Raw genomic sequence first — 24,593 nt, 5'->3', positions numbered from 1 at the left:
ATTCCTTGTAGCCTTTGTAAAAATTTTTTCTGTTGAAATTTTTGGAGCCAAGAGAGGTGACTGTGGTAAATAGGTGTGAGGTCTTCAACATTGCTTTTAGTGTCAGAAGCACTCACTATCATGCCAAATTTCCCAAGTCTCCAAAGCACACTTCATTGCTTCATATATACAGACATCCCATAGTCTGTCCATGTTGCTAGGATACCACACCACCTTGAATTTCCTTCCTCTTCTCCTTTGCCAGGCCAGGCCATTGCCCTCAACCCTGACCTTATTTGCCCTCTGGTCTCCCTGTGGCTCTATTGCTACATCCACTCCTAGCAGCCTTAAATACATCCCACAACCCCTGCTTCTCTTCTCCAATCTTGGTGGATTAAAAGTTGTGTTCTCAGAACTTGGAATTGTACATGGCATATCGGAAGTACTCAGGCCAAGCCTGTTGAATAGATGGATGAATTCACCTGAGCCAGATGGGAACATATCCCTATCCCTTAACTTTTTGCAGTAAGGTTGCTATGGTATAAGACTGTTCTTCATTCATTCTGCTTTCATCTGGAGACTGGGAGGTAAATATTAACTTGTACCTTTATTTCTGATGTCAGCTGTATTAGGAAGCTAATAAGTGAAAGATCCTATACATCCCACAGAGATAAAGCTACAAAATTCTCGCCCAGGAAAATGTCATTAGCTGCACAAAAGACAAACCAGCAAGTTAATGATTACAAAACTCAGTGTGATGATTGATATAATTGATAGAAAGTATTGGGATAATTAGAATGGGAAAGAATGTCTCACCCACTGTGATCCCTCCTTTGTCAAGGCAGCTGTGAATGGTAAAGTAAAGGAGCAGAGAAGGACAGTCAACCAGGTGGTTGTAACATTACACTTGGGCAAGGCATCCTGAACAGTCGATTAATTTACATGCTGGAGTGCCTAGGAATTAAATAGAGCACAGAGTCACAACTGACTATGTCCTTCCACAGTACTTGTTACCTGCTAAAGTCTAGTCAGTACAGTTTATAGCATCGAGAGCCATGTCCATCCCTTCTCCATAAGCAATACTCTCTCTGGATGCTAGACTGAAGCCATACCATTCCCATCAGCAGGTCTCTCAGTTTGTGTGTTCATACAATAGGTCAGACATGCTCAGCAAGCTGCTGTCTTGAAATGACTGTAATTGTTTCTAAGTCACCCTTTGAGTGGAAGTCCTGGTACCCTGACTGGGCCTAACCTCATGTTTACTCCTAATAGGCTTGGAGGTTGGTCTTTTGGAGTACAAGTCCCCAATGAAGCTGAAGATGTGAAGACAAACACATCAGAACCAAGGACTTTGGCAAAGGTACTAGAATTCCCTTTCCTGATGCTTTAGAAAGTGTTTAGGACAAACAAAAGCCCAAGCAGGGGGTTGTCAAAGGCAGATGTTTGTTAGTGAAAATTGAGAGTGATTGTGTTGTGAAGATTCTCTTGAGAGAGAAAGAAAATGAGTTGATTTGTTTAGAGGGTGTAGAAGTACAATAAATAGTTCACTATATTTTGTTTAGGTAGGATCTTATCTATTAGATGAAAGTCAAAAAAAGGCTGAGCTACTTTTAAAGATGCCCATGGTCGCCATGAGTGGAACTACCATCACTGTTCATGTTTGCCAAGGAGTTCTCCCATGCATGGTGCTGAACTCCTTGTCTTCCAGCAGGTTGTGCGCATGCCAGCCTGATGTAAAGCAATTACCAGTAGCTCAGGGTGATTTTTAGGGGCTCTGGCTGTCCATGTCCTAGCAAGTGTACCCTGGGAGGTAGGAATATTTTCATTAGAATTACAGGGAGAAGCTAGGAGGTTCTTCAGTTGGGGGGGGGGGAGGGAGAATTAGAGAGAAGACGGTCTTTATCACAATGGGAATACATAAATGATAAATAACAGCTTTTCCTGTAAGGAAAGCAGTCAATATAAGCTTAAAATGGGCAAAGATGAAAGGATCAAAGCTTTCAGTCACTGTGATTAGGGAAGGAGTATGGCTTTTGAGAGGGAAATTAGAAACAGAAGATTAGGGGAGGAAGCTAAATCCAGCATGAAGGAGTGAGAGGAGACATAGCCAAGCCATTTCTTCCTTTAGTGTGTAGCTATCCCATCTGCTCATAAACTTGCCACAAAACCAGTGTGTCCCCTGTGTGCCTAGGAAACCCCCGCCATGTGAAGCAGGGGTGTTGGTGCTTCCCTTCACATGGAGAAGCTAATCCACATAAGCACTTGTGCATGTGGGGATTACTCTGGGGACAAGGCTCCCTGCAGGCACTTCACATGTAATCCTTGGAGAAAATATCAACAGCTGTACTTTACAGACTAATCCCTGAAAAAAATCTCAAGTCACAGTACGAGCTGCGCAGAATCCTTTCCCTTGGCTGATGACTCTTCTAATATCTCTTCTTTTAAAATCAAGATGCACATAGATTGATAGCTCAACCTGAGAATCCCAGCATCCAGAACTTAAGGGGAAATAATTTATATGGATTTGCTGACTTCTATTGAAGGGTACTGTATAGATATGGTTAAAATATGACCAATCTGTAGAAGGGTCCTGTAGATAGGAGGCTAAATGAGCTCTGTCTCACCCTTCATGGAATGCATTTCTTTCCAGGAAGCCAAAGAATCTGATATTGTGATGTCATGCTCAAATTGTGAGAGACACGCCCCCCTACCCTCGCCCCCCCAACAGACCACCCAAATGCAATTGCAAGGAAGTCTTTATTGTAGGCTCCAGCCCTGAGCACAGCTCCTATGCATTGACACAGCAGATACAGGGGAGAGGGATTTTTATAGGTTTTAGACAAAGAAATGGAACTTACAGTATATGATTGGATGGCATTTGGACAGAAAAACTGTCAAGCAGGGAGTTACAAGCCTTGGTGTTTCATGGTTGGGTAATAGATGTAGGGACAAGTTGACCTATAGAAAAGATTGGTTGAAGCAGTCATATGTGGCGTTAGGAAGTTTGGCCTGGCTTCTCCTAATTGGCTGTTGCTATGTGCCAGACCATTTGCATTTGTGTGTGTGTGTGCGTGTGCGTGTGCATGTGTGTGTGCGTGTGCGTGTGTGCTGCCTATGACTTTACACAGGTGAGTATGCCCAGACTGGCTTTTCCCTTTCTGTTCTTAGCTATTCTTCTCAGGGATCATCCCTGTGATTCCCGAGACAGAAGATGGAGGTAGCATGAGGTGTTCCTACAAGCCAAACTTCCTACTTCCTTTAGCAACCTCCCTCCCTTTCTGACTTTTGAACCAACAGGGAAAGAATTCCCACAACTATGTCTAGAGCACAGTGTAGTTTTATAAAAGAAGCCTTTGAAGGAACAGATGGAAACACTTCATTTGAATGCTGCAGATTCCTTAGTGCAAATTTTAAGATCATCTTAAAAATTACTCGATTAAAAAATTACTAAAGGCCTTCTCAAATGAAGATCACTTAATAAAACCAAATTGAAAGAGAAGCTGGAGAACATTTTAAATTCTATTTCCGGAAACTCATGCACTCAATTCTTTATTGGAAAAAGAAAAGTATTTAAAATAGCTAGAAGTCTTCAGCTATCCTCAGTACAGAGGCATTTAGTTCAGGACTGCAGCGCTGGACAGCTGTGAACCGTGCTTTAGGGATTCCACCTGGTACTCTGGCTCTGAGGGTTCCTCTGAGCTGGGCCCCAGTTCTGCCTCCTGGGAACAGTCCCCAGTCCATCTGTTCCAATGGTTTGCAGCGCTTTTCCTGACAACTCATCTTCCTTCACGGCTCCATGTGCCTCCGAGCAGCTTCTCAGCTGCCTGCACAGAAAGCTGAGCTGTGGCACAGTCTGGCAGTAGGCGTTCAGCTCAGTTTGGTGTTGACTCCCTGGCGCAGCTCTCTGCACCACATCTAGGCTGTTTGTTGATGTAATTAAGGACCACAAGCTGATATGCCCATGGTTCTTGTCGAGACAAGCAGTCTATGCTCCATGAATTCTTAAACTTAATTACTGGGATTTGGGGACCGTCAGGCTACTAGGGAGCAACACACACCTTGAAGTGTGAGGTCCTTTCTGTCCCTTTGAGAGGGCCACTTAGCACTATTCTTGATTTTTAATATGAAGTTCTATCTCTCAGCTTCTTGCTTAGAAACCTCCAACCCAGGTCGGCTAGACAGTTTCTGTGCTTGGTCTTCAGAGATACCACAGGTGACACTTTTGATTAATGTGTACCACTGTGTAGTATGGACCAACATTTTATCGGTGGCCCACAGAGGCTGTCTCCCCACTTTTCACAGCACCTTTGCACATTTCCCCTCCCAATTCCAAGTTCCTACAAGCCTCTCTTGTCACCCAGGTGCTAGTCTTAAAGTGGTGCCCTGTATTTCTGGTGTCTGTGACAGTCACACCTCCTGCTGGTGTTAATTGCTGTGTCAGTTATCTGCTCCCATATAAATACTGAATCCCAGAGTTTCTAAATCTCAGCAGCCTCAATAGAGGTTATTTGTTTAGCTAAGAGTCTGTATCCTTCAAATGGGGGTGGGAGTGACAAGATGAAAATACTTATTACTTGCTGGCCTTAGGAAATGCATTGCTTGCCCCAAAGCCACATACTTAGAGGCATGGAACAGGAGAAGTTATGGAGACAGACAAACATACATATGGTTCAATGTCTTTATTATGTATAGGATACAATCCAAACAGGTTTCCAACTGGTCATAGAAAGATGGAGGACACATTATGTGAAGTCTCGCTTTTACTCCATGTGCATTTGTGTGCAAACTCGAGTAGGCTTCTCCACAGGCTGGCTTTCTGTTCAGTAGTTCCTTTCTTCAAAGTAAATTATCGGACGCAAACAGCATTGCTAGAGCTGTGTGCTCCACCACAGTTGAATTAAGACCTAAGTGTACTAGTTGGCACCTTGAATTGAAGTTACCAACTTTGTAGACTTAACCATACATATTTCAGCTCTCATTAAAATCTTGATATTTTGAAGAATGAGAGGCAGTGGTTCGATTAGTGCTTTGTATGATATTTAGCATCTGGTCTTTACTATATTGTCTTTCCTTTTTCTCCTTCACCTTTCTCATCTCAAGAGTACACGGCTTTATACTCTATGCTCAGCAAATGTTTGATTCAATTTATTTTGAGAAATAATGTTCCATGTGCGGTTATTAAATTGAGAGTAATAATTTTTTTCTGATAATCTTTCACGCCCTTAATTTGCAGATCAAATTTCATTAGCTTACCAACTGAGAAATAAAAAAATATATATATAATGGGCTTCGGTCCCAAATCCTGTGAGACTATAATTATAAAGCTACATTCACATTTGTTCTGGGGAAAATTAATCTATTTTTAGCTGTAAATTATATGCTTGAGATAAATATAAAATTAGCAGACTGGAATTGGCTGTTGCTGTCAGCCATGAGGGAGCACAGCCCTGAATCCTGCATTCAGGTGCTGTTGAAGCTTATTGACACATGTATTCTGGCCCAAGAACCAACGTTCACATGACCCATCGTCCCTTTCTTTTTCAGGTGTGGTATAACCAGAAGGGTTTTCATTCTCTCCCCTCCTACCTGAATCATCTCAACAACCTTGTCCTATGGCAGTATTTACCCCCTGCAGACTGGAGACAATATGGTAATGTTATTTTTCCTAAATGTAATGGATGATTTTCAATATAACAGTTTTAAAAAACTGAAATTCGCAGAAGAAAGTGGGGGAAGGATGAACAGTTTCCTATCAGGCATTGCATGCATAAAAGCCCACCCAGTCCTGGACTCCCTCCGCCTCTCACATTAAATGTTCAACCTTCTTGAAATTGTGACCTTGTCTGTGAAATGAGAGGTGTTCTGAGAGTTTATTTTTTAAAAAATTACTCCACAGTTTAATACCATATAGAAGCAAAAATAAATTCATTTTTTAAGGACACGGCTGTATGAAATACTGTAGTGGAGAATAAAGGTTTCTCTGATGCGTTATCATCGAGAAAGTGCACATTGTAATTTGATTTATGTGGTCCCCTCAGCTCATCAGTCACTTTTGTCAACGACTGACTGATCACCTGTGAATCCTCACTTTGGCAAATGGCCCAGGTCCACTTTTGGAATCCAGGGTTGATTTCTTGGTTTAAGGGAATCTCCCATTTTCCGTTGAGAAGATAAGCCATAATTTATCAAGTTAATTCAGCATCACTATGAGAAGAACAAAAAAACATTCAGGACACATAATCAAGAACATGCCACCCCTGTCACAGTTTATTTAGCCTGTGCTTGCTAAATAACAAGTGTGAGCATCCCACCAGTGCTCACAAAGCTCAGTGCCAAGCAGCTACTCTGAATTGTCTTCCCTTTGCTTGCTTTGAATATTTCCTCCTCATTTCCTACCTGTTTCCATATATATATATATATATATATATATATATATATATATATATATGTGTGTGTGTGTGTGTGTGTGTGTGTGTGTGTGTGTGTGTGTTTTATCTGCCTGTATGTCTATGTACCATGCCTTGTGCCCTAGGAGATCAAAGAGTTGCAGATGGTTGTGAGCCACCCTGTCAGTACTGGCTTTCAAACCCATGTCCTCCGCAAGAGAAACAGCTACTAAGCCACTAAGCCGTCTCTCTAGTGCCTCTTGTTTTATGTGGTTCTGAGTCTTTGTAGTTGCCTTATGCACACATATGGCAAGTACTCTATCTCCGTTTATATCTCCAACCAGCCAAGAACTTTTAAAATAAGATGAATTAGCTTTGTCACACCCTAATGATATCTAAGGATAGTAAGCCACATCAAATATTAACATGTTATGCTAAGAACAAGAGAGTTATGCAGTCATTCAGAGTAGGGACAGAAGGAGGATGCCCTTAACTAAGGGTTTGAACTGAATTGGGAGCTCCATTAGGACTTAATATCGACAGCTTCTTTCAGTTTTCACGTGAAAGTTTGTAAGATAATGTTTTCTAGGTGTATCCATTGAAAGTGGGCTCAGTGGCTCTGCATCTCGATTGATTCTGGTTTTTTGTGGTTGTTCCCATCTGTTGCAAAGAAAAGTTTCCTTGATCAGGAGTAAGGACTCTGCTCCACTGTGGGTATAAGGACAGATGCCTCTAGATTGCTGTTAGAGGTGACGCTGGGTAGTCCATTGGAGACTCGCCTCCAATAACCATGACCCCATAGCACCGAGTACTAAGCTAGGCTTCCAGCACCAGACATGGTTTCCTTGTAGTTCAGGGAACATTATGGAAGAGGGAGTGGGAAGGTTGTAAGAGCCAGAGATCCAGGGAATTTCCTGGGAGGTTGTGTCTCCTTGTAACATCAGAAGCCACACCAGTAAAAGTCTTAGCAACGTAATTGCCCAAATGTGAGTCAACCAAAGAGGACACCAGTGAGTATGCCAAACTGGATGGGGAAAAGTCTGTGAGGCCTCAATCCTTCACAAAGAACAGTAGGCAACTGAGGAATGCTGGGAATGGACCGTAGCCCTCCCCAGGGAAGAGCACACCAGTTGGTTGTCCAGTGCCAAATGATCAGCCCTGGAAACGCACACACAGACACATGCAATATTATATGAAGTGAACTGATTACATTTAGGAATATATAGGTATATACATATGCATATAATAATAATTAATGAGAAGAGAGGCCATGAATTTGAAGGAAGGAGGCAGGGGTATATGGGAGGATTTGAAGGGAGCGGAGAGAAGGGAGAAATGCTGTGATTCAATCATAATTTCAAAAAGAAAATGAAAATGCAAGCTAGGCATTGTTTGTCTTCTTTATTGGTTTGGAAACTGGCGTTCTGCATAATCCTCTATGAGCTAAGGTACTGAGCTGGTTAGGCTCTGGGCATGGTGGGTGGAGTCTTAGTGTTGCTAGCAACAAGCCTCACTCTTCTCTCATGTCTAACTGAAAGTCTGCTTCTTGTAGGCATTGCCCATCAAGAAGTATCACAGTGGCCCTTGAGTGATGAAAGGCAGTTTGAGGTCAATTGGGCATTCAGGAAGTCAGAACTGCTGGTCAAATCCTGGTGTACTTCCAGTTTCAACAAGGCCAGTTTGACCTCAGCATGAAGTTGAGTATGAAGAGCAATTGCTCTTCTCTCTGAAAGGTCTTTTTTTCCCCCTCATAGCCAAAATCTACTTGACCTTGACTGATGCTCTAAGACTTTTTGAGTCAGTCAGGTGACAGTCTTTCCCAATACTGAGGATCAGTACTGTAAAAGGAATGTGTGGAAAAGGAGCAGGAGAAGCCCAGGAAGGTGCTTCTCACAAAGCAAAGTGATCTAGGCAAGGTGAGGGTGAATCTGGAGGAAGGAGCACACTAAAGTTCAAACAGCTGGGAGAGAGTTTGGGACACCGAGGATAGGGACAAGAAGGCATTTAAGAGCTGAGCTAGAAACTCGCGCCTCTGAGCTTGAGTGGTTGGTGTCAGAACTGAACCGACAGCCCTTTTGAGAAATGTCAGGAGAAAGAGATGCTGCAGAGAAGCCCTGGGCGATCTCTACAGGGCTGACGTGGAGTGAGCAGTTGAGAACATGCAGTCAGGTCTGCAACACAGGAGAGGGGAGAGCAGAGCAGCCACAAGCCATTTTGTCCTACTTTAAAAGTGACCGTGAACGGGTTTAGGATGTGGGAACTTCTTTCTCACGGCAGCACCTGCCGTGATGAGGTGTTTTAGAGCAAAGGAAGTGGTCTCGGTAATTAGCAAGATGTCAGAGTAGAAATCTTCAACTCATGCCTTCCCCTGCCCCTACCCTGAGGGATATATTATAGGAAAAATAAGACATGGATAAAACACCTTTCTGAGAGGCATGGAAATCAAAGATGGAGAAAGACCAAACACCCAGTCAAGAAAAAGCAAGGGCTTGCATGCAATTTTTATTTGGTTTGTCTCACCTACCCTTGGTGTGTCCTGCTTTGGCTTTGGAGAACTGGTAGCCCAGGCACAAGTCTGTTCTTGTGATCAGAGGACAACAGGGAACCCAGGAGTCTAAGCTGTCTGTTCTACACTGTCTATAAACTGCTTGAGGGTCTGAGCTCTGTGTGATGTTAGTCTCTGTGCATGAGTTTCTGATAACAAAAAGATGCTCAAATGCCAGACCAGAAGAAACCAGTAAGCAGTAGATGTGGCCCTGTTAAAGTCACAAGGGGGAGTCCAGGCCGGCAGACTCCAGAGCCAGAACACTACAGACTGTAGAGTACATACCCCAGCTACGGCTCTGGAGGAAGCAGCCGTGAGATTCTCTGTGCAAATGAAATGTTTCGAGTCAGCCTTGCATGGAGAAGAATTGGACCAAGTCTGTTTCCAGGAAACAGGAAAGGCCTGGGGACACAAGAACCCATTCTGAGCAATTGCATAACATAAAACTAATATGCGGTGAGGGGAGGCATCACCCTTCCCCCCTCACCCCACACTCTCTTTATTTGAGATAAAGTCTTTCCATATATCACAGCCTAGCCTCAAACTCACAATCATGTCTTCTCGTATCACTTAGAGGGATTCGAGGCCTAAGCTACAAATGCTTAATTTTGAGCAAAAAAAAAAAAAAAATTACAAGGTTTCTCAAAAAATTGGTTTTATTATTATTCAGGTATGGTGAGGGCAAGAGATACGTAGACAATTGACTTTGAAAGGTGGGTTATTATATTCACAGGTTCTAAGGAAGGGGGCATGCTGCCCACTAGAACCCACATGGGAGACACAGGGGTCACTCAGGAGAGGAAAAGGGAATGCGGAGAAGACCCTCTCATGTGCTTATGCAGGGATCACAGTTGAGGCCTAGGAAGCAGATTCAGAATTGCTTTGAGGGAGTAAGTGCCCTGAGGGATGTTGTTTGCAGAGTCTGCACCTAACTGGGTAGTGCTTGGGGTAATTAGGATAGAGGGTACCAGAGCATTGCTGCCTGGACCACAGTTGCCCATCGATCCTGTCTGTACTGCCTGCCAGATAACCAGACATCCTGATGATGCTCATCTCAGAAGCATCTACTTAAAGCAGTGGGTTCTTCATTTGTTTGTTGAGAAGCTGTGTTAAAGTTTAAAAAAAAAACCTACACATTTATTCTCTGTTATTGAAAGTTTCTTTAAAGATATTTTATTTGTTTTCTTTGTGTCAAAGTTTCAATTTTGACTTGTTTATGCACTCGGCACTGGATAGAAAGTTTTGTGCAATAAATTGGGAACACAGAAGACAACACCGCAGGAGGGTGCATTGCGGGTTGTTATTAAAATATTGATTAAGAACTCCCACTAGCAAAGCTCTGAGTGAAAATATTCTATCACATCCCTTTCCACTTGCCCATTCATGTGGGAATTGGACAGAGCTGGATCTATGAGCTTAATATTATAATGAAAGCAAAGCTTAGCCAGAGGAGTAGGCTGGCAGCAGAAGCCGAGTCTTGTCCTCAGCTTTGGCCCCAGCAGCCTCATAACACAGGACGCAGGAGCCTGCAGACAACAGAAGCCAAAACACAGGTCCACAAACTCCAAAGACAACACTGCACTCCCGGTTAGTCCTCTGTTAGCAGGCATGGGCCGTGTTGTCTTACAGATAAAGGAACTGGTTGAGCCCCATCAAAATTTCTTAGCCTAGTGACCTCCCAGCCTGTCTGAGTCCCTTATTTGGACTAGGAATCTCAATGTAATGCAGTTTGAATTTTCTAGCACATTTCCAAAGAGCCAGTTTGTGAAGCACCGGTGAATGGGTGCCAGGCAGGCAAAGCAGCTGTGGTTTCCACAGTGAATTTCAAGAAGAAGGATTATTTCTTTCTGTGTGTTAATTCAGCAGGGGTTCGCCTGCCCTAAAATAACAGCTATCAGGATATTTCAGGGTGTGACAAGTACAGCTTTTCAGGTGCTACTTGGAGCCTAGTGTGGGGACTTGGGGGCTCAACAAAGATGACAGGACTGTGGAATGAAAAGTAGATTCACTCCTTTATTCTTTCTTTTATGTTCTTGTTGGCAGTTGAAGCGCATCTGTTATCAGAAGCATTTGTCAGAGTTCTAAGGGAGCCTACAAGTCATTTGAGACTAAACTTGGAATCTGCCTTTTCCTGAAGTCAGCCAGCAAATCTCCCTTTTTGTCCTTGGAAGCCCACAGGTTCATGGCTTCTGCTCTTTTATTTCTACTCACCTGACCCTAGGTACCAAGGGTGCTTATCTAGATAATTCTACCATGGACAGCCTACCGTGAGGGCTTTGTGGGCATGTGTGAGGTCAACCGTGAAACATATTTCTAGACATGGTATTCTCCTTAGTATCTCCTCTTTTTTTTTTTGTTTCTTCAATTCATATCCCATCTTTTGAAATAGGGCCCTACTATAAAAGCCAGATAGAGCGCATCATCCTTCTACCTCAGTCTCACGAGTACTGAGACTGTTCATGCCTCCATGTAGGGCCTTTATTATTTCCTGTTTGCTTGTGGGTTGTTTTTTTGCCTTATTTACTTATTTTTTATTTTGAAACAGGGTCTTATACAGTCTAGGTTGGTCTCCCAATGCATGATATATTTGAAGATACCCTTGAGCTCCTAACACTCCTGCTTCCATCCCCCACGTGCCGAGATTACAGACATGCAGCGCAATGCCAGGGGATGACAGCTGTGGTGTGCTCCAACCCTCGGTCCATTGTAACTTCTTTTGTAGCCAAAGGTTCAGCAACAGCCACACCAGGACACTTTGATGTTTCTCATATGTGCACATCAAATCACAGCCCTATTTGCATGAGAGTTTCTCTCTATTAACTATTCATAGACTGATGCTCACTCACTTTCTTGCATTTTCTTCCAGTGAAGGCTAGCTATTGATCCTACACTTAAGTCCGAGTTATGAAGAAAGAAAGGCAGGGAAAGTATCCAATCCTGTGTGCCCTTCTCGGGTCACCCCACACAGCTTTCCCACCAAGTCCCCTGTATCTATGAAGTGCTTTTGTCTCCTGGCTCCTCTTTTCTGAAATCATTTCCTTTTTTCAGAATTCCATTTGTTTTGACTCAGCAATCAAAATGCAATCAAGATGCTGACATTTTGTTGGGAAAAGTGTTTCTAAAATGTTGAAATTGGCCTTCTTGTCCAATACTTCGGACTTTTAATGCCTCTCATATGTGTTCAAGATAAAGCCTGCATGTCTAAGTAGAGTGCATTGACTGCTGCCAGCCTGAGGTTGCAGCTCATCCTTTCCCGTGCATTCTCACGTGGATTGGCATCACTGGGCTTTTATGCTCAATGGGCTAGTTAGTGCTCCTGTGGATCCTCTGCCATGATTCCTCCCTTACTCTCTAGCACGTCAGCATAAGATTGTGCATTTATGCTTAATTCCTGGGATCTGGCTCGGATGTGACTGAGCTCCACTGAGGGTCTTCCACCTATCAGAATGAGTTAATGGCTCATTTCTCTTCCCCTCGGGTAGTGGCTTCTAAAATCAACCCATAGATCCATTTCAGGCAAGACTCACATATTATCCCAAACACCTGCAGACATTCTGCTGAGCACGGAATCAGTGAGCATTCTGGGTTGTCATTGTCTATTTCTGATTTTGTAGCTTCTGGACCTGATATTTTCTAGTATTTCCTTCTGTACCTATTCTTATTTCCTTTAACATAATAGTCTACACATTCATTCATGTTTTTATGACAATATTTCATTCTTTTATGCCTGAATAATAGCCCTTGGTGCAAAAATACCACATTTTCTTTGTCTATTTGGCAGTTGATGGACACCTAGGTTAAGTCCATGTGAGCACACAGGTGTCGCTTTGACAGACAGCAGAAGGAGAGCTCACGGTGGGCCACAGGACACCTTTACTTTTAAGATTTTAAGGAGCACCCGTGTTATTTTCCAAAATTTCTGCCTCAACTTACACTTCACCAACTGTGTGCTGGCCCCTTTCTCTACATTCTCGCCTAAGCTTTCTCGTTTGTCATTCCGACACAGCCTCAGAGTCCTGCTAACTGCACTCAGGCTTTATCTCCCCATGGTTTTCATTTGTATTTCTCTGATGACTTCTGATGTCACAGATTTGTTTTATTGCACATGCTATTGGTGATTCATGCTTCTTTAAAATTATTGAATTTTAAACCATTATACTTGATTGCCTTTTGATGTTGAGTTATTCGTGCATTCTTTTTAAAATATTCATTGTTATTAATTGTGGCTTTAAAAAGCATTCAATTATACGTCACTTCTTTTTTAATTAATTAATTTATTTATTTATTTTTGCATTCTTGATATGCACCACTAGTGAAATATATGGTTCGAAACAGGTTTCTCATTCTGTAGGTTGTGCCTTTGCTCAGTTGGTCATTTTTTTCCCCATGTGGAAGTCTTTTCATTAGATGCCATCCTGTTTGTCTATTTTTGCTTGTTTCCTTTGTATTTTAGATCTTATCTGAAAAATTCGTGTCCAGTGTGATGTTGCGAAGCATCCCTTCCCCCTTTATCCTCTAATTCTTGTTTGGTTTTAGAATTGGTCTTTGTGTATGATAAGAAATGGTTTTGTTTGTTTCTTTGTACATAAATACTCAAATTCTTTATCTCCATTTAGTAAAAAGATTATTTTCCCCCACAATGTGCTTTTCTGTTTTATTACATTAATTGTTTATTTTTTTGTTTATTGTAGTGATTTTTACAATGTGGTCATATATGCCATGACACTTTTTAAAGTACTTTGAAGCCAAGCCTTCAGCTTTGTTTTTTCTGTTCAAGATTACGTTGGCTATTTGTTTATTATGATTCCATATGAATTTCTTTATCTCTCTCTTTTCATCTCTATTAGTGACTTTCTTTTTTTAATTCTCTTGACGAATCACACTTTCATATCATTCTATTTGCCTTTGGAAGGAAAGAGATAGGTCCACACACATGCCTTGTTAGGCAATAAGGCCGAGATGAAATAAACCAGGGAACAGTGAAAATAAGCATGGTAATATTTCCTTTGTTGCATTTAATGCAACAAGATACAGTCTGTAGGAATAACCTTCCTTACCCAGTTCACAGTAAGAGAGAGGGAGCCCGAGATCAGGAGACTCTCTGTGGGAAGATCCTGAGCAGATGTTGCTAGTGGGTTCTGAAAACTGGCCTCCAGATGTGACCTTCATTTCCCCCACAGCCATTTAGGGCATGATCAGTGTCCTGCTGGGCACAGCTGACACTGTGCCCCCACAGTGCCATATTCAGTCTGATTGCTACTGGGTGGATGTGGTGACTCAACTGCTCCATTGTCTTTCTTTTTTGTAGTAAAGGATCACAGAGGCCAGAGCTCCCTAGCCCATCTCTGCTCCTATTAAGGGTTATGATTTGATAACTGATGGTGGGGGTGGGGGTGGGGGTGAGAGACTCAGCCCATCTCTTGAGCCAGGTGACGTGGACATTGTACCTGTAGTTGTCAAGTAAGGCGTTTAAGATCAGCTTTCTTGGATGAGGATACTTTTGCCATGGTTGGTTGAATAGGGCAAATGTAGCTGAAAAGGCCTTCTTCAGTCAGGCCACTCCTCCTGGGTTCTCTGTTGTGCCTGTCACTTGAGAGCTCATTTGGAGGCTTCTGTCTAGATACACAAAAGTAAATAGTACATTCAGGGGATTCACTACTTTGTGTTCAAGTCTTCTGGTTCCCCAGGAGGCTACTACCTGCTTAGCACCTCTGAGGTTTCTTTATTGTTTTATGTCTCTGTGTTTTTAGGTTGTGAGAGGGATGACCCAGAAGCTAGAGAACTTTTCCACCTTGGACAGACATAGAGTTTGACCCTCTTTTTTTTTTCCTACTGTTTCAAAAGAGTGCACCATAGACAACTGCTTATAGAATATTATATTCTACAGAATAGAATAGAGATGTTGATTCCCATTATAGTAAATTACAAAACATTTTAAAACAGTTCTTTGGTGTACATTTATACTTTATTAAACAGGAAGAAGTTAACATACTAATGAGACATATGTGTGATTACTTTTTACTTGAAGAATTAAACCTTGGTTGAGTACTTGATACTGCAGGCTATAGAATACTTTCAATACATTGATCAATATTCTGTTTTTATAATTGTTAACATTGAGAGTGCCACTTCATATTACTATGTAGAACAAAACTAGAGGAGAATGTTGAGGGCCATTTCAGGAATTGTTGGAAATTCCATCCAAATTTCAGGCCGGATTTCAGTTAACATTTTCTAATGAAACTCAAGTCAGCAACTCTCAAACAACCAATTTTAAAATCAAACCTTCTAACATAATACAACCTAAAGATATACTGAATTAATAATAACAGGATAAGGAAAGATGGTAAGGAAATATTAAAAGTCTGAATTTAATAATGAAATATTTATATTTTTATAAGATATAATAATTTCTCTGTATAGTAAAAGCACTGTAATTCATTAATTACAGTAGTTTCAAATATGAGCCAAGTCATATCAGGCAGCCTTTTCTGTAGTTTCATGTTGTGGGGGCATGCACAGTATAAAATATGCAAGCTGTGTGTTCAGAACTAAGGCTACCTTGAAAAACTGTGATGAGTAATCTTAATTGTCAACTTGAAATAATCTAGAATCACCTAGGAAGAGAATTTCAAGAATTGTCTGGGCCAAGTTGGTTCACATGCATGTCTGTGGGGGACTATCTTCATTATGTTAATTAAGTTAGACCTGCCCACCATGGGTGGCACTATTACTTATGTAGGGGATCCTAAGCTATAGACAATGGAGAAACCTGAGTTCTAGCTTGTACTTATTAATCCATTGTGCTCTGATCTTGAGTATAGATATCCTGTATTTAGCTGCTTTGTTTTTTTTTTTTTTTTTTTACAGATAGATAGTTACCTGGAACTGTGAGCTAAAATGAATCCTTTTTCCCCCAAATTATTTTTTTCAGGACATTTATCATAGAAGCAGGTAGTAAAACAATAAGCTACAACATGGTTATCTCAGGTTTATTATGTTTTACTCTGAATTAATTAAATTATGACTATTTGCGTGCTTAGAAATCTATTTACTGTTGCCAAAGTTTCTATTACTATATTCAGTTATATAACCTCATGTGGGGTTGTGACCCACAGTTTAAAGAGGAATGATTTAGAAGAATTGGAACTTTTCTACACATATGGAAGTCAAGGGAAGTCTTTTGATGTAGATGTTACAGACATCTGGGCATTAATACTTCCAAAGATACACATTTATAAAAGTAATGGACCCTGAAGTGATGCCTTGAATTGCAATGTGGTTAAGTATCTCTCTATTATAATGGATATGGGACAAAGGCACAGATGTGCATTTTTATAAATGACAAATATACAGTCTAGAAACCATAACAGATGCAGCCATAATGAGAACACTAAATGGGAAAACTAATTTTACACATTTATACATTGCTGTGGGCCAATTCTTAGAAGGAAAAAAACAGAATATAAATGATAAGAATAATCAAAGAAAAATGATTCAAGTGTCCTGAAAATGGGCATGCGAACATCATCTCTGAAAACCTTTGAAGTGATGTTGGCGAGAGAGACGAGCTCCATCGTCTGCATTGTGATGCTGCAGCCATGGCCCTTTGCTTTAAGACCCTTGGCCCTGTTACCAGCCTCATCAGCGCAAGATTATCTCACAGCACCATTGTTGCCGAAGTAGAATATTGAGTGACAGAACACAAAGAAAATAATACCGCAATTACAGGGATTGTTCCTTGTGATAATGTAGCTTCCACACTATGGCATCAAAGGCTGTAAATGATTTTTCTGGCCTCACAAAAAAGGGATTAAATGAAGATTCAGAAAAGTGGAGTTGCACCTCTCATTCTGCTACAGATTCTGCTTGACATCAAATCAGTCAGAGAACTTTCTTCTGCCTCCGTTTTTCACTCTGAATTTACCTTCCAGTCCTCAACCCCTTCCTTGGCTGCCCTTTCTTCACAGCAGGTCCCACATAGGAGTGGTTGTGTTAGATGTGGTGCCTGGTGCTGGAAACAGGTCATAATTTCACCCCCTAGGATATGTGGGAAGGGATCTGATTTCTAAGGGTTTACTTCATGAGGAGACAGCCATCTTCCCCCATTTTTTTTTTTAGTTATTTTCCTATTCACTAGTCTCTATTTTTGAGAAAATGAATGCATATATTGTTTATTTAAATAACTCCAAACCTTTTCCAGTCTTTGCAAAAATATACATCCAATTTAAAGTAATGTTAGTTTAATTTTAAAGTATGTTTAACCTTGTGGAAGAGCTACATAGACAAATAGGATTCCGAGAAATGGTAATGTGGTGGTGATCCAGGTTGCTATGAAGAGGAAAACCTCACTCACTGTTTGTAGACCAGGACATCACATGAGTTTCAGGCATATGTACTTACAACCATTATAATCCACCATCCGCAGTGCTTCCAGAACTCCCATACTACTTGAAGGTACTTTCCGGGTGACTTCCCAGAATACCATAATGGCTTCCCTGTGGTGGGTGGGTGGTAACGTTCTCACGGAAGGCCTGCTTGTCTGCCGTATCACAAAGCTTCTGCTAGCTGGCTCAGCAACACCTGAATCAATCATCTGGCCTGAGAGTGAGCAGCAGCAAATCTTGCTTGATTCTTGATGAATCACACTTGGTGCCTAGTGCTCCGATTTCCACATGCAAGTGGGAACACAGGCAGAGTGTAGTATTCCTACCTGAGCTGGATGTGGGCTTGCAAATGTGGCAGCAAGCACTTCCTTAACTACCTACCGTTCTGACAGCAAAACCAGCATCTTCTGTTTTAATCCTTAAAGCCAAATGCCATTCTCTGTGTCTTGGTTTTTGAAGAGAATGTCTTAGTTCTGTGGCGAATGCTTAGGGGTGGCTATAAAGTGAGGAGGAAATCACAGCCTATATCAGTTTATTAAGCTGAAATTTATTTACTTAACAAATGGATGCTTTGGTACATGTTTGCATTGTGTGGTGATTAGGCCAGGTGAGGCAAGTGTCTACTCATACATCTACGTATGTTCCTCATGAAGACATTCAGAATCCTGTCCTCTAGCTCTTAAACTGTGAGGGCCATTACAAGTCCACTGGGCTCCTGTGGTCCTGAGTGCAGTCTAAGCCTAAACTTCCAAGGCTACTAAGATATCCTCTAGGGCCGTGTGGAGTGTGAGAATGTTTTAATATTATTTCACTGGAATACTTACTTAACTCTGTTGTAGAACTCTAAAGCCATTATCAAATGAAAAGAGGTGCCTCTGAGTTATTTCAGTGAGATCCTTTGGAAGGAAGGGACAGTCCCATTCCCAGCAGTTACCTGTGGCCACTCCAGTGACTTGTACTCCTAAGGTCTAAGAGGAGGCTGCACCCAGGGAGCGTTGTTTACATCCACATGCACAGGAGGGGAGGAAGGTGAGGATGGCATCTGCTGGAGGTGCAAGAGTGGGGACTCTCATTTGGAGCTCACTCTGTGTATATCAGCTGCTCTTCTGTTGCCTTGTGAAGGTTTGGTGGTCTAGGCATGTTGTTAGGAAGGCTATTGTCTGTCATGTCATGCTTGTCATACAGATGCTCAGTTTTCAGTGCTGTTGTACTTTGGTGGGAGTTTGGTTGAGAGAATTGTAGATCTGGGCTTTGCTGATGTCAGGGGTAGGTTCTGAGCTCTGAAAAGCAGAACCCTTGCTGTGATCTTGAAAGGCCAGGTAAGTCAGGGCTACATCATTCCTTCAAGTTCCCATCTCTTTAAGACACCACCATTGCAGAAGCGGACTTGCAAAGAAATATTCGTGTTACGTTGGCTTCCTGATGTGAAGCTTCATCATCAGAGTGCCGAACATGGAGGTGCGTTATGCAAATATCCAGCATATGGCCAGGCACACTGGGGATGGCTAAGCACAGAAGCAGTCCATCATTTCACCAGTGACATGGAGGGCAGGTTGCCCTCGCCTCCTAGATTAGAACTCTAAAAATGACACCAACCCAGGATATATGCCACAGCGAAGGACAATACATTCATAATGTAAGCAAGAGGGTACAGAATGCAATGATTAGCGCACTGTTTCAAAACTCTCAGTGGCAACTATGACAGTTTAAGGTAAGCCTAGATATTTTTGAAAGCTGCTCAGACATGGCCCCATGCTTGGTGGTTTAAACTTTGATCGCAGCATCATCTGTGGAAACATTTGTGGCCTTTCTTCGGAATGTGCAGTGCAGAGGCTCTTGGCCTCTTCCTGCTGGATGAAGAAGATTGACTTTGAGAGATCGGGGTGTGTGCTGGTGAGAAAATGGCATGTGGTGTCTGCATCTGTTGGCTGGAATTCTAGCACGTCATAGCTAGCATTGGATTCTAGAAGGCAACTGAGATACCTGTGTTTCTCAAATGGCCATGAGGATGTTGGTGTGACAGAGCTTCTCTAAAATATATATATATATATATACACACACACACATATATATTATATACACACTCATCTTAACACATGACTGCAGCTTATCTTATCCATATGTATTTGTCAGGAGTAGTTTCAAGAATCTTGAAACATGTACAAATCATCAGATTCTCAAATCTCTTATTTTTTTTCTTTTTAAAAATCTTATCTATCTATCTATCTATCTATCTATCTATCTATCTATTTATTTATTTATTCACTTTACACCCCATTCGTAGTCCCCTCCCTTCTCTCCTCCCGGTGCTACACTCCCTCTCTCTTACCCATCCCCCTTGCGCAGTACCTCACAAAAGGGAGCCCCCACCCCTACCCCAGCTCATCAAGTTGCATTAGGACTGAGATCATCCTTTTCCCCCATGGCCTAGCAAGACAGCTCTGCCAAAGGGAAGTGATCAAAAAGCAGGTAATAGAGTCCGTGTCAGAGAGAGAGAGAGAGAGAGAGTCCCAAATCCCTTACTAGGGGACCCACATGAAGCCTGAGCTGCTCATCAGCTACATCTGTGTAGGGGGCCTAGGTCCAGTCTATGCTTGGTCCTTGGTTGGTGTTCCATAAGCTCATCTGGGCCCTGGTTAATTGGCTCTGTTAATCTTCTTGTAGAGCTCCTGTCACCTCCAGGTCCTTCTACCCTTCCCTGTACTTTTCTACAAGACTCCCTAAGCTTTGCCTAATGTTTGGTTGTGAGTCTGAGCATCTTTCCCACTGTTTGGTGGAGCTTCTTAGAGGAAGCTATGCTAGGCTCCTGTCTGCAAGCATAGCAAATTGTCAGTACAATGTTGGCCTGTAACTCGGGCTTATTCTGTCACATAATTTACATACTCTCCAGGTGACTGAAAATACATAATAAAATAAAAATGCTATCAAACAGTTTTCATGCAACACTGCCTAAGGAATAATAAACAGGAAAATGTCTCTGCATGTTCAGTACAGATGCAGGTTTTATTCCTGATCATCCTTAATGCATGGTTAGTTGAAGCTGTGGGTGCGTCGTAGCCCATGGGTGTGGAGTGACTACGGTATACTTTTTGGTGACAACTGAGTATCACTGCTCACACATATGTAAGGACCCAGGATCTTGTGGACTGTTATTTTTCCTACTATTTATTTGTGCAATCCTGTTTATTTAACCCATTTTCCTGTGTGTGTGTGGGGGGGAGTGGGTGGGTGGGTGTGGGTGGGTGGGTGGGTCGGTGGGGGGTGAGATAGATAGATAAATAGATAGATAGATAGATAGATAGATAGATAGAAGATTGCTTAATATCTTTTCCATCAAAGGTAATTAATATATCATTATTATCTCTAAAATGAATTCCTCTTATACCTTTTCAGTAACATCTCTCTGACTGTCTTTTCCACACTGTTTTCAAGTGTTTAACTTTAAAAAATTCCAAGTATATATAAGAGCACATATTTGTTTTTCTGCTTCTGACTTATTTTATGTACATACTGTATTCATTCCAGCAGTGTTTTTGCAAAAAGTAAGATTTCCTTTTCTTTAAAAAAATGGTTGAATGTTGTGAGACGTGTATACATATTTGTAAATATCTGTATCTGTATCCACCAACAATACATTTTCTGTATCTATTAATCTTACTATGGACGTTGAGACTGTAGATCTTTGCTATTAAGAGTGATGCTGCAGTGAACACAGTATACACACATCAGTATAATGATGTTATTCCTTGAGTATGATTCTATCAGACATTTAGTGCAGTGCTACATCTTTTTTTCTACATCTTATAGTATTTCTAGTTTTAAGAGTTGAGACCAGGGGCTGGAGAGATGGCTCAGCGGTTGGAAGCACTGACTGTTCTTTCAGAGGACCCGGGTTCAAGTCCCACCACCCACATGGCAGCTCACAACTGTCTGTAACTCCAAAATCTGACACCCACAGACATATAATGCACATAAAATAAAAAAAAAAATTAAAAAAAAAGAGTTGAGACTACAAAAGGGATGTCCCATGAATGTCTTCACTTACCAGGAGATTGGGATAGATGCAGGGACTTCCTATTGGGACTCTAGGTGAGAGAAGTGTGAGAGAATGTGGAAATAGAAGGAACCAGAGGGCCCTAGAAACCTACAAGAAGAACATCATGATGGGCAGATCTGGACCCAGGGGGCTCAGCTCAAACCACTGTACCAACCAAGGACAATATATACAGTAAACATTGAACCCCTATTCGGATCTAGCCAATGGACAGGACAGTTGTGTGGAGAGCAGGGACTGACTCTGCCATGAACTCTGGTGTTCCATATTTGACCACTTGCCCTTGGTGAGGAGGCCTGGTGGCACTTAGAGAAAGGATAAGCAGACTATCAGAATGATATTTGATAGGCTGTGACCATATGGTGGGGGAGGAAGTGCTCTTCTGTCACAGACCTAGGGGAGGGGAATAGAATAAAAGAGGGAGAGAGGGAGGAATGGGAAAATATAAGTGAGGGGATAACAATGGAGTTGTAATCTGAATAAATTAATTAAAAAAATAGTTTGATGTCAGCCTGGTCTAGAGAGTGAGTTCCAGGACAGCCAAGGCTACACAGAGAAACCTTTCTTGAAAAACCAAAAATAAAATAAAAAGAAATAAAATATTTAAAAAAAGGAAAGAAAAAGAGAAAAGAAAATTGATAATTAGCATGACTGGTAATCTAATCATTTTAACATGTATTTGTATGTTAAAAAAACACTGTAAACTTGGAATATAGCTTAAGTTGTGAGTGAGAAATTCATATAACACAAAAAAAGCAAATTAAGGTTCACAAGTTTGCGATTTGGCATTACGGAGGATGGATCATTGTGGGTTGCTAGGACCTGCTGCTCAACATGCCAGCTGCCCAGCATGACCAGAGCATGCTACCAAATGTCGGTAACCAGGAATAGATTAAAATTCAGTTGTGAAGTGCGAGTTCTACAAAGTATATTTTATTTCTGCAGTAGCGTAGAGTTGAAAATTCATAAGTAAAATTGCTGTAAGTCTTGATACATTTTTTATTCATCAGTTTTACTTCACTAAAGCATGACAATGTAATGATGATTTCAAAAAATGAAATTAATTTCTGAATAGGAGCGAGATGGAATGAGATGTCAGTGGAACCTGGACCAGGGAGTTGAAGGCCAAGTTAAAATGTATCAGAGTCAAGGAAAATGAAACCAATCCCAGTTTTTTCAAATGGAATCAGCTGAAGAATTTTATACTTTAAGATAAAGTGAACTGTGTGGAGGTGAAGGACATGGCTGTTCTCTTTTGCTCTCTTCTCTCCCCCTCTTTCACGCATGCTCTCTTTCTTTCTTCTTTCTTCTTTCTTCTTTCTTTTAGACAAATATTCTCTAGCTTGTTGGGGCTGGCATGCATGCTGAGCTTGGGCAGAGGCAGGCTTAGAGATGATGTGAGCTCAGGACTAAGACAAGGTGGCGGTGAGCATGAGTACCATGACTCTGTGTGAGGAGCCACAGTGCAAGTGCCAGACCTTGGAAACTTGCAAAGGAAAAGTGAGGAGAGGATGGGACCTCAGCCTTGTGCCTGGTTGAGTGGGATAATGGGAACCCTGAAGGTGCGACACCCATGGGCTAATGATGCTCTTTCTTTTAGAGGTTACAAACCTGCAGGTTGCGGATGACTGGGTGTGTGCAGACTATGTTCGACTGTATGAGGGTTGAGAGCCAGGCAACATGAGGGGGTGGGTTGCGGGGAGCCGAGTGGAGACTTCTAGCCAAACGGACATGAAGAGAAAGATCTATCTAGAGGTTCTAGTTTGCGGTCTGTTGCTGTAATAAACACCGCGAACAAAAACATCTTTGGGTGAGGAACAGATTTTTTTTTTACTTATACCTATAGATAAGATCCCATCATTGAGGCAAGCCAGGGCAGGAGCTTAAGCAGGAGCAATAGAGGAATGCTGTTAACTAGCTCTCTCACTAGCTCATGCACAGCTCCCTATCTTGGACACCCGTGCCCTACCTTCCTAGAGATGTTATCACACACACACACACAGTAGCCTGGGACTTCCTATTCCATTAGCAATTAGGCCACTCTGATCTAAATAATTTCTCAGTTGAAGTTCCCTATTCTCAAGTGACTCTGCTTTGTTGACCATAAGGACTAGTCAATACATTGGATGTGCTCATCCCACAAACCTAAGTCTAGCATCTGGAGTGTGAAGAGTTGATCTGCAAGGACAAAATAGAGTAAACTAGGACTAAGCACTAGGACTTTGAGTTTGCTCAGCTTCTGGGAAGAGAGGGAATAGGGCTAGATGTTGAAATAAGTTACGCCACAAAGGATTGTTTTCAGTTATACCAAATAAACCCGAAGGGTGTGTTCCTGAGCAAGATCACACTTACTCCAGGTGTCAGCCCTCTGCACTGTGGCTATGAATTTTAGTGGTTGCCATGACCTTATTACATTCAGTTATTGACTAGAGCCAGCCGATAGAGATCCTGGAGGGAAGTTAGGGAAGATCCCTGTGGATTCAGGCACATTACCCCCTGTCACTTACAGTATATCCAGCGGGGGTGCAAACAGGAGAGTGGATACACTTTAGTGTCTGGAGTTTTATTGACATATATGTAATAGAGTTTGTTGTCCAGCCTTGTCTTCTGCACAAAGGTTGGACTAGAACCAGTGTCCTCAACCTCTAATCGTGTTTTATTTTGTTCTGAGCTTGCTTCCTTGAACCAGTTTTTCCTTCCCAAAGTTGGTTGTTGGTGGTTTAAGTTTAGGAATGCCAATATTCTATGTTCCTATACTTTAATCATTCTCAGAACTTTACTCAGTTTACCTCACTGGTCTGCAGCTTCTTTAATCTATAATGCTGTCATCAACAGGCAGAACCTAGAATTGCATCAACAGTGGAATCTATTGTCGCTGACTGCAGCTGGGAGTACCTGTCATTGCTGGCGGGATCTCTGTCTTCATAAACAATGTCTGAGGTCACTTAACTTATGTGTGGCTACCTAGTGGGGCTGGTCAGTGTGAGACTGGCCACCAAGTGAAAATCTGCCTGCTAGTGAGTCAGCACTTCCAACAGTCAAAGTAATGAAGTGAGGTAGGGCATCACACCATAAAGACGAGTAAGAGAGACTGACGGGTGTTGCCAGTGCCCATAGTCAATTAACCAGCTCCAGCAGTTCAGCTGGAGAGCGTTGTGTAAGTCCAGTATCTCGAAAACAACACAGCAGTCTCATTAGGCTCACGCAGTAGGTGCCAGGAAAAGAGCATCTGAGCGACTTTA

The 24,593-nt window shown here is 41.9% G+C and overlaps 1 protein-coding gene across 1 annotated transcript in view; it reads left to right on the top strand.

The window, feature by feature from the left end:
• Nucleotides 1-24,593, top strand: part of ABCA13 (ATP binding cassette subfamily A member 13) — a 418,312-nt gene that overhangs the window by 282,354 nt on the left and 111,365 nt on the right. Inside the window, exons 47-48 of the mRNA XM_084798070.1 lie at nucleotides 1,252-1,339; nucleotides 5,524-5,629. Of these exons, the coding sequence (XP_084654196.1) occupies nucleotides 1,252-1,339; nucleotides 5,524-5,629 (194 nt within the window). The remainder of the gene's footprint in view (nucleotides 1-1,251; nucleotides 1,340-5,523; nucleotides 5,630-24,593) is intronic.

The sequence above is a fragment of the Acomys minous genome (genome assembly GCF_964271855.1).
Source record: "Acomys minous genome assembly, chromosome: 10".
Lineage (NCBI taxonomy): Eukaryota > Metazoa > Chordata > Mammalia > Rodentia > Muridae > Acomys > Acomys minous.
The sequence above is the reverse complement of the archived record's forward strand: the minus strand, read 5'-3'. Positions and strand labels throughout refer to the sequence as shown.